The sequence below is a fragment of the Salvia hispanica genome, chromosome 1, assembly GCF_029641045.1.
Source record: "Salvia hispanica isolate PSC_SH4W2 chromosome 1, Shi_PSC_v1, whole genome shotgun sequence".
In the NCBI taxonomy this organism is placed as follows: Eukaryota; Viridiplantae; Streptophyta; class Magnoliopsida; order Lamiales; family Lamiaceae; genus Salvia; species Salvia hispanica.
Genome location: NC_142692.1, coordinates 11877804 through 11888181, shown reverse-complemented (window position 1 = coordinate 11888181; position 10378 = coordinate 11877804). Strand labels below are relative to the sequence as shown.

General features: G+C 31.4%; 1 protein-coding gene across 1 annotated transcript; it reads right to left on the bottom strand.

The window, feature by feature from the left end:
• Positions 1-1567: 1567 nt before the first annotated feature.
• LOC125185513 (putative pectin methylesterase CGR3) lies at positions 1568-4414 on the bottom strand. Its single transcript, XM_089059755.1, has 6 exons — positions 4316-4414; positions 3658-3809; positions 3410-3471; positions 2559-2933; positions 2256-2311; positions 1568-1894 (listed from the first exon to the last, which is right to left on the bottom strand). The coding sequence occupies exons 1-6, from the start codon at positions 4412-4414 to the stop codon at positions 1664-1666; spliced, it is 975 nt and encodes a 324-aa protein (XP_088915881.1). The 3' UTR covers positions 1568-1663.
• Between the last annotated feature and the right edge of the window lie 5964 nt (positions 4415-10378).

The following is a 10378-nucleotide window of genomic DNA, read 5'->3' as shown; positions in this document are numbered from 1 at the left end:
TTTCATTCCATCCTTAACTCCATCTTATCAAACAAATAAATAGAATTAAAGTAGGAATCACATTTAATTATTCCATTGTACTGAGAAGAACTTAAGAAATTAGGAGTACATGCGCACAGGAGTCCCTCTCAATAAGTAAATAAGATAAGGTATTAATCAATGCTATGAATAAGAGATGTTTTTATGATAGTTGGTGATTTTTGTGTCTTTTGTAAAGAAGATTATTGTTGAGATTTAACACATCCGAAGATTCGTCATCGAGTAATTTACAAATTTAACTTAATAAAATTGTCGATCGAAACCATAATCTATTTCATGGCATTTCCTGTAAGAATTTTATATATGTCTACCTAAAATAATGGAGATTATACTAAAAAAATTATAGATTAGGCACAAATTACGTATTGACTTATTGGGTTTGTGACTTTGTGTAGAAGAAATGATTAATTGGACTTGGAATGACTTTTTACAGGGCGATAATTACGGACATGTGCTTCGTTGCTTGTTTTCAAACCTCATTTTCCTCCACTTTTTTTTCCAACCTTATTTCAGTAACCTTTTGACAATGCGATGCGCATTCTTGTTTATCGGAATTTAATTGGGAAATTAACAATCTCCATTTTAAAACCACTCTTTATCACTAGCACTATTATATTAGAACTAGAAACGACCCTAGACTCCTCAGAATCAAATTGATTTACTTAACGTCAAGGACATCTAAGTGTGAGCTGAAAACTGCAATTGATGTTCATGGAGACTAGGTCACACCTTCCGCATGTAATGCTTCCATTTGACTGAAGTTCGAAAAAGTGAAGTAGAACGAAGGTTAAAACAAAAAAGTGCATAACTAGTTCTATTGAACGTCTAAAATATACTCCCTCCGTCCCGCTTTAGAAGTCCCATTGACTTTTCTGCACTCGTTTTGTAAAAATGATAATAAATAGTTAAAGTGGAGAAATAATAAAGTAAAAATGAGAATAATGTAGATAAAACTCTTCTCTATATATTTCTCTTTTTTACTTTATTATTTTTCCACTTTAACTATTTATTATCATTTTTACAAAAAAAATGCAGAAAAGTCAACGGGACCGCTAAAGCGGGACGGAGGGAGTAGTAAAACTTGTCTTTTTTTTTTTGGACAGGTGGAGTAATATTTAGTGAGCCTATTTTCAGTTTGCTGGTTAAACTATTGGATCTAAGTGAACCGATCGGCTAACCAGTGCGGCTAACTGACTAATATGTTCAATTAATGACAAAACATATCACCCGTCCCCTAGACACACATCAATATTTTATTATTACACTTGTAATTTTAGAGCAAACAAAAGACAAATGTTTGCTCTTTAAAATTTAATATCCGGATATTCTTTATTTGCAGTGACTAATGATCTAATGCAATATTCTTGAGAAATTGCTTCACCAGTTATATGAAATACTCAGGTAATTTTGATTTTCTATCCAGAGTAATCAAGAAAAGTACATTAGTTCATATTCTGCTGAGCACTTCTTGCCAGCATAATACTAGTAATAAATACGCTAATGGGGATACATTTCGTTAGTTGAGAAATCGGACCAGCAAAAATTTTAATTAATAATTAGGTCAAATATTTTACATCAAACAAAAATAACTAACACAATTTGCACATTTAATTTGATCATTAATTTAACACTTAGAGGAAGTAAAGGTGCTCCTATGCGTTGGTGCCATAAAAAATGTACCTTGTTCAGTGAGATGATTAATGCAATGGTTTGAGATGAAAAACTTGGCAGGCTGACTTGTAAGGGTTGGGTTCTTGGATACTGCTTGCTCAAACTTCTTCACCGCAGATTCATTCTCTTCTAAGCTGGTTTGAATAAAAAACCTTATCCACCAAGTTGAGCACCGCAGTTTTGCCTATTCAACAAAAACACAACCACCTAATTTTAGTGCAGATCAATATGCAAATACTTGTTTACAGATTTTGATCAACTGAGAAGAGAGAATCATCTGTGGAGCTTGAACACAGAATGTCACCATTTACCAAATCTGCTGACTCTAGTTTACAACATTTGTTACCATAATCGTGAAACACGATATCAGGTATCTGACTAGCAAAAATTTCCATAAGTTGTAAGATATCTGTCATAGATTGATCGGCTATAAATACTTGTATATGCATAGATATACATAGCATAAGTATAGAATCGTTCGATCAGGTACTTCAAGAAGAAAGGCCAAGAGTGAGTGCCAAAATTAAATAAAATTTGACAATTACCGGGCGCCCCCACTTTGAAAGCTCCGACCCTTTAGCTCTTTGCTTACCTGGGTAACCTGCTAGCATTTATGTAAAAAATTAGTAACACTGCCTTCTAACTTCAGAAATTTACAAAAGAAGACCGAAAGCAAATTTGCAACATGTGAAATACTAAAAGCTGCTATAAGGCATTTGAAAAGAGTGTACGGTATATTTCTTCAAACATTGAGATGGAACAGATATTTCTTCTAGGTCACACACTCTTTTTACTTATAGATTCTAGAATTATGCAAGCATATTAAAAATGAAGTTTTGGAGTATTACCAGATAATATAACTAAGCCATCAGAAGCTACCCTCGCTAGCTGTGGAACAGTCTTGTTAAGATACTTAGGAGACAAATAATCCAGTGCATCTGAAACTATGACGAGGGAAAATGTTTTGGGCCTGTACGGAAGGGGAAACTTGATATCAGCCACACGCACAATGCCTTTGCGAACAAGGCTCTTGCAGCTGGAATCAGCATCATCTAACTCATAAGGCTCTATACCCCAGGCTTCTGTATCCTCTTGTTTCAATAGTTGAGAGACCACCGAGCAGATTTCAGGACCAACATGCAATATCTTTTTCATACTGTCACCATATGTTTTCTTTAAAATAGGTATTATTTTCTGAACTGCAAGAGAACACGAAACACCTCCTGCATAAACGTTATTGGGTTAACAAAATACATCTCATCCAATCGCAAAATTTTCATGTTTCATATAAATGAGGCCGCAGAAGATAAGGTAGAGAAATGACTGATTGGTAATAGATAAACATCAGGCAAGCTTCTTTTTATTGTCAGAGGTATATTGATCAGAAGTGCAATAGTATTCAGAGACTGCAAAGCTCTTTTCATAACTTGAGATTACTTATAACAGAATCCCAGCATGCATATTGGCACTACGGAATATCACAAAATAAGGTAAAAAAATTGCAGTGCCTGAAACCAAGAAATTCTGAAGGTTATAATAATGGTCAAAAGTACAAAAAATGAAGCCTTCTATCCATGAATGCAATATTTATTGATGATTCACCAAAAAAATCAGGAAACTAGCTGAATAACATTTATTTTATGCGCACCTTGTGGCTCTTTCATAAAAGATACTATGCTTCTAAATCATAGATATTTACCTTCAAGTCTACTTAAACTACTTATGTCATCACTCCTGCTACCTGTCAAGAACAAAAGAAAACTGATATAACTTCATTAATTCAGTATACCTCCAAAAACTCTTTATTAAAGTCACTTATTACAGGTAATGCTTATATCATCCTCATATTTTCCCTGTCAACTTCCTACTAATTTTATTTAACAAGTGTGGGAGATTGATTTGCTGGGATCAGATGTAGCGGTGGGTGTAAAGAGACTCAGAACAAACCTGAACTGTGATAAAAATAACCAACAACCAGCAAAGCTCCCTGAAATTTGGAAAGTGTAGCTTATCAGTTTGTGACAAGGGTCATCACCGCAGGTATAAGAAAGAAGTGGACAAGCACCATCCTTAAGCCATCTCCTCTTCTTTTTTTTTTTCTAATTCAGATACACAAGGTAACTGTGACTGAATTCCATGACTGCAAAATATGGAAAAAGGAATCTATGTATAAACACACACATGCATGCACCTATCCACTGTAAATGCAACGATGGAAAATAACTCATGCATTTATGTGTGTAATTCCAATGGATAACAGGGGAGATGTCTGGGCCTTGGAATGCAATGCCCCAACTAAAGGAATGCTCCCATCGTCTCCAATACGGCGAGCAGACCTGCGGAGGACTGAAGGGGGCATAAGATAAGGCCAAGTTCTTTTAGGCCAGAAAGCATGGTGGTTTCGACTGAATTATCATCATACTAAGAATAGCCTTCACCAATATATCATCTCACTGGAAACTAGCAACCAGGGAAAAAAAGCTATTTCTTGTACACATGATTAGATAAGAATGTGAATCAATAGATAACTTAGAAAAAGTTAATTATTCACAAATGTGGTGCATCAACATGAATCATGACGATCAACAAGCTCCAACACTTGTACATGATTCATTGGCCCAGAGTTTACATCTTTAAACTCACCACTCTGTTTACCAATACGACGAGGAACAAGATCAGCTAAATCAAGCTCTCCAAGTGGCATTGTACAGCACAACAGACGGAACAGTTCAAAATTGATTCAAACACCACCAAAATCGTGAAGACAGAACCGGTTGAGACCATCAACAGCATCACGTTTTGCATATTAGAACGGGAAAATAGATGAAACAGAAATGGGGAGAGGTAAATGAAGCAAATAAATGCATTTTACCTAAAATAGAAAGCAGGAAGAGGGAAGCGGGAGAAGTGGGAGTACGGATCTTGATCTACTGATTCAGATATGAAATGCGGTTACATCCTTTATTTGCGAGGCAAATTTGTTTCATTTATCGATTTGATTTTATAATTTTTATTACTTCTCCTTCTCCACTACTACTACTAATTGAATCTACTGTAAATTAGGAATTTGGATTAAGATTCAATAGTTAATACGTATCTGATTTATTAGGTATTGGAAAAGTTACTGAAAAGTTAATAATGTTTATGGCCCATATGGAACTGTAATTTTCCGCTTTTTGGAACACACTGGTCTAGAGTAGCAAGCCTGAATTGTCATTTCAAGTAGTGGAAAATCTAGTCTGAAAATAAAAGAATGAAAAAACTGTCATCAACTTGCCGTCAACAATTTAGTTTCACGACAACAGCATTTTAGGTTCTGTTGAATGTTATTTTGGGCTTGTCTACTATTCCATATTTATGTTACTTATAAGTAGACCTTAACTCAATAGTCATCTCAAATTTGGCCAAATTGAACTTAGATACGTATTATCAATAATTTAAGACATACTTTTGACTCAACTAATACAATTACTTAAGTACTCCATATAATAAATTTTATCCCATTCAAATATGACAGGGCATAGTTTCAGATGTTTTGGCCTAATACAAGACCTTTTTAAAACAATATTGTAAGAAGTATTTTTTGTAAGGCATGTCATGAAACATGTTTGGACTTTGGAATGTGGTATACGTTCAAGTAACAATTGTATTAATGGAAATTATTATCGTCTCTTTTAATTTACATAATTTATTATGTGTGTTCTTGTGAGTAATTATTTCAGGGAACAATATTATTAGAAGCCTGTTTGCAGGCACACGCATAACCAGCAGCTGCATTTTGCTTAGGGTTTTTAGCCTATAAATATATCCATTATTTAATTATTGCTATTATAGTTTTGATGTGATTCTTTAATAATTATCTCTAAATGGTTACTTTATCACACATGATTCACCAGCATAGCCAATCGTATACTTCATTTTACTTAATTTGTTATTTTCCTCCATTCTTTTTCTTACTCTCATTTACTCGTAAATATCGATTCACTAAATCACCGAATAATTAATGTAATATTCTCAAACAAAATCCACTGGGAATGTGTATAATACACTTACACAGTTCACAGTTGTAATGTGGCATCAATTATTCGTTGTATAGTTTACGTGACCCACTTTAGAAATACCAATCTCATGATTCTCAACACATCACAGTCATATTTACATTCCATTGTTATCATGGTGTTCTAGCTAGTTGTGGACTTGTGGGATATTTCTTACCATCAAATAGTACATTTTACCCAATTAACAATATTCCACAAATATATAGAACTAAATTTTACGTAGGTCAACATAAAATATGTTTATGTTTCTGGCCAATTAGGAGCATCCACAACAGTGGTCTCTATATAGAGCCGTCCTTTAATTATTCATGGATCTCAAACCACTTTTAACCATTTCTTATTTATCTTTTAACTAAAAGATAGCACCTACTACAACAACCCATCTCATTCATTATTATCCATAGATCACACTATTCTATTCTTCAATTTAAAAATAATAAATAAAACATTTCACTAATAGTAATTTCCTCAATTTAAAAATATAATTAATAAAACATTTCATTAATAGTAATAAAACTTCATTAAAAAATCCAAAAATGACATCACAAATATCTAAAAATTTAAAGTTACATAATTCAAATCCTAAAAATTTAAAATTGTATAATTTAAATCCTAAAAATTGAAAATTACTGCGGCAGCAGGGCCAGTATACCCAATTCACGTTGGTGGGCTTCAGTCATCTAGCCATGCACAATTTGTTGTTGCGGATTCAACCCTAACTCTAAAGGTTTGAATTTCGGGCTAGCCTAACGGAAAAATCGCTACCAATAAAATTAACATGGTAGTGAATTTGAATTTTCTAATTGGATTTATCTATTAGGAGTACTATTATATTATTAAAAATATAATATAGTTGTATATTAAATATAAAATTAAAGGTTGCTTTTATATAGTTATACTCCATATAGTATTATATACTACTAGAACTCATTAATGAATTCTTGAATTAGATGTTAAACGGAAAGGGACACTAAACAATAATTTTACCTAGGTCCAATCCAGATCAATCCTCGAGTTACGGGTCAGTGCTTTCATAAACTTCTAAATTATTTTAGCTCATCATTCAATACCTTACGTGGTTTGCTCAAAATAAATAAATAAGTAAATGAGACACGTAGCGAGCAGCCATGCACTATAAAAACAATTAATTTTGTTCAATTGTAATGCATACAAGCAATTGTTACATTACATTCGAAAAGCGTGGCATTTGCTTGATATTTAAAATTATGACTGATTTGTTTGATGAGTAAAATACGATATACTCATACTGTCGTGCATAAAATATAAGTGTAGTCAAAGCCCACAGGTTAATTTATCTTATCCTTAATTTATGGTCAGAACATGTCATTTTTTGTTGGCTTATGGATTGAATAATTATAATTGGCTTTTTAAAGAGTATAGTTGTTTGTAGTAACTTGTAAGTTTAGATGTCGTTACGCCTTGAAATATGTTCCTTTATAATAGAAGCATTTATTTTGAGCATGAAAATTAAAAATAATGTATTAAATGATGGTAAATACAATGTTACTTTTTATCAAAAATAAAAATAACTTATCTTAGAACTTATATAGAAAAACTATTCAGTTAATAAAGAACGGAGAGAGTACCATTTTAAAGTTACGAATTATATTTCAGATTGCTTGCTTTGTTAGCTGATTTGATTTGTTAGATTAGGTCTCCCTTGATTTTTGCTGAGATTTTATGCACATGTGCTGACAATTTTTAATATGATGAAAATCTGATACAAACACTCACGAAGTTAGTTGGATCGGTTTAGATTCGGCTCATCCGTTTAGCAATAAAATTATTATTTTTATAATTTAAAAAATTTATATTTTAATTTTATTATTTAGATTTAATTTGTGATAAACTTTTAATCATATTATAACATCTTTTAATCTTATAATATCAGATTTTATCATGCAATATCAAGTTTTAATAGTAATATATTATTTTAAGGTCGTTATTGTATTATGTCAAGTTAAATTATATCGTAGCGTATTAATGGTGGGGCTATCAATTTTTGACAAGCTATAAAAATCCTATACAAACACGCATGAAATTAATAGGTTGTGATCCAATAAAAATCCTATAATTTCAAGTCGAATTAGGATTTAACCTTATTGAATTGGACTGATATCGGACTAACCTAGTAAGAATACGAAAATTCTACCCAATAAGAATATGAGGAATCTGAAAAGAACACGCACATAGTAATGTTAACTAGAGTGTTATTAGAAGAAAAATAGTACTCCGACATACAAATAATACGAAAATTCTATCCAATAAGAATATGAGGAATCTGAAAATAACACGCACATAGTAATATTAACTGGAGTGTTATTAGAAGAAAAATAGTACCCCGAAATACAAATATTCATTGTTACTACAAATTAAAGATTTCCACATTGTCACACAAACCAATAGATTGATTGCTGCTTAATTTAGTATTCTTACGAGAGGTGACTGATTGGGAATATAGAAAAATACAATAATGAACTCATATGTTCGATTTGTTGATACGTGTTCGATTTGTTGATTATGTGTTCAATTTTTGGATTTCCAGGAGGTGTGCGGAAATGTGTGTGTATTTGTGGCGTTCGGTTGGCGGCAACCGCGAGGTGGTGATGACTGATGAGAGAATGGAGAGGCGTCGGGTGTTTAATTCTTGAATTTGGGCAGACAAAAGGAACCGCAATTAACTAAAATTTCATTCACAATTTATTAATTAAACCAACAAATTAACATTGAAAGTTTTTAGTTATATTCAATTAATTTAATAAAAATGATAGTAAAAATAAAATCACTCCCAGTTCACTATATTTTGCGATTGACACAGATTTTGAAAATGTAAATAAATATTATTAAAAAAACTAGTGAAATATGGATCTTATGTAAGTATTAATTAAAATAAAATAAAAATGAAATGATAGACGGCTTATAATGATAAAATGAATAAATAAAATGAATTATAATAATCGTGAAATACATTTTTTATAGTTTAATCTATAAAATAACAAACATTTTAATATGAATTAGTAAAAATAAAATGAATTATAATAATAAACAACTCATAATGATAAAATGAGACACTAAATGATAGACCAAATATCACTATTAGAAATAAAAATACATTTTTTATAGTTTAATCTATAAAATAACAAACATTTTAATATGTAAGTCTTGGTTTTAATATTGTTGAATATTACCTCCCAATCAACAATATGAAAAATCAATACCAACTTTATTTATTTATATACTATTAGAGCGGTCGCTGCCATAGCAGGCGGCAGACGTATTCAAATCCCATGATTTTAGCTTCAATTATTTGAATCATCAATCGTGTCTTCTAGTCGATCTTTTATAATTGTCATTCTTATTGATTTAATGTATACCGATGGAGGTATGTTGATATTTCTTGTGTTTAGAAATGAATCACTTTTCGTAAATATATACGCATCAGTTATTATGAGTACTATTTTCTTATCTTCATGAGTTTGTGAGTCTACTCATGGAGTGTTTATTTATCATAAGCCTTCTGCGATTATATGGAATTCACGATTAATTTACTATAAATGAATTAAACATTTGCCGCATCAAGAATTTGAATTTAAATAAATGTCGTATGTACTAATGTACATATTGGGGGTGTTCAGTTTGCAAGATTGTATCCGGAATTAAATTTGTAATGTGCTTGGTTCATGAGATTCAACCTCATAACTCAATCCTAGATGCATAATCTTGAAATAATTAGTTATAGCTAACCCCTATGACTAAAATAATCTCACAACTCAATCATAGATTATATCTTGGTATTATTTTTTATCTTAGAAACCGAATACTACCATTGGATACTAAAGAGGACGGGATTCAACATACTCCCTACTATATATAGGACATATCAAAATGACTTAATTAACGTGAAATGAAAGAGAGTAGATTCGTGAATTTATACACACACCAATCAAATACATAGATAATTGTATTTATGTGGACCTGAGTGTATATAGGATTGATAATCAATTAATCATTATATTTTAGTTATTTGTAAAGGCTATTAGTAAATCATTTATGACAATGCTAATAATCTACTCCCTTTCTCACTTATTAATTGGCACAAATATCCTCTTTTGTCTAAGTACTCTTATAATCTTAATTTTTATTACTTTTGCTACACATTCTTAAACTCATAACACTCGCATTTTATTATAAAAAATTTAATATAAGATATTGTTTGATTGATATGATTCCTTACCATATGATTATCATATGAGATCATTTTAATTAAAAGCAAATCGAACCTCTTCTAAAAATATATTCTACTAACTTTTTTTACTACCTTCCACCATATTTTTTAAAATTCGAGAATGGTACTACTAATGAGGTTAGAAGAAGTAATTAAATAAGAACCCCTCCAATTAACATAATCGTAATATTTTTATAGTGCACAAAATGAAGTTAATATTTTCACCAATCCACAGCACCGAAGAAGAAAAAAAAAGTAGGCAGAGTAGAATTAAGTAAATCTTTGAGGATAATAATGTTTGACAGGAGTAAAAAGATAGACGGCACATCGGCAGCAGAATAAACATACGTATTAATACCATAAC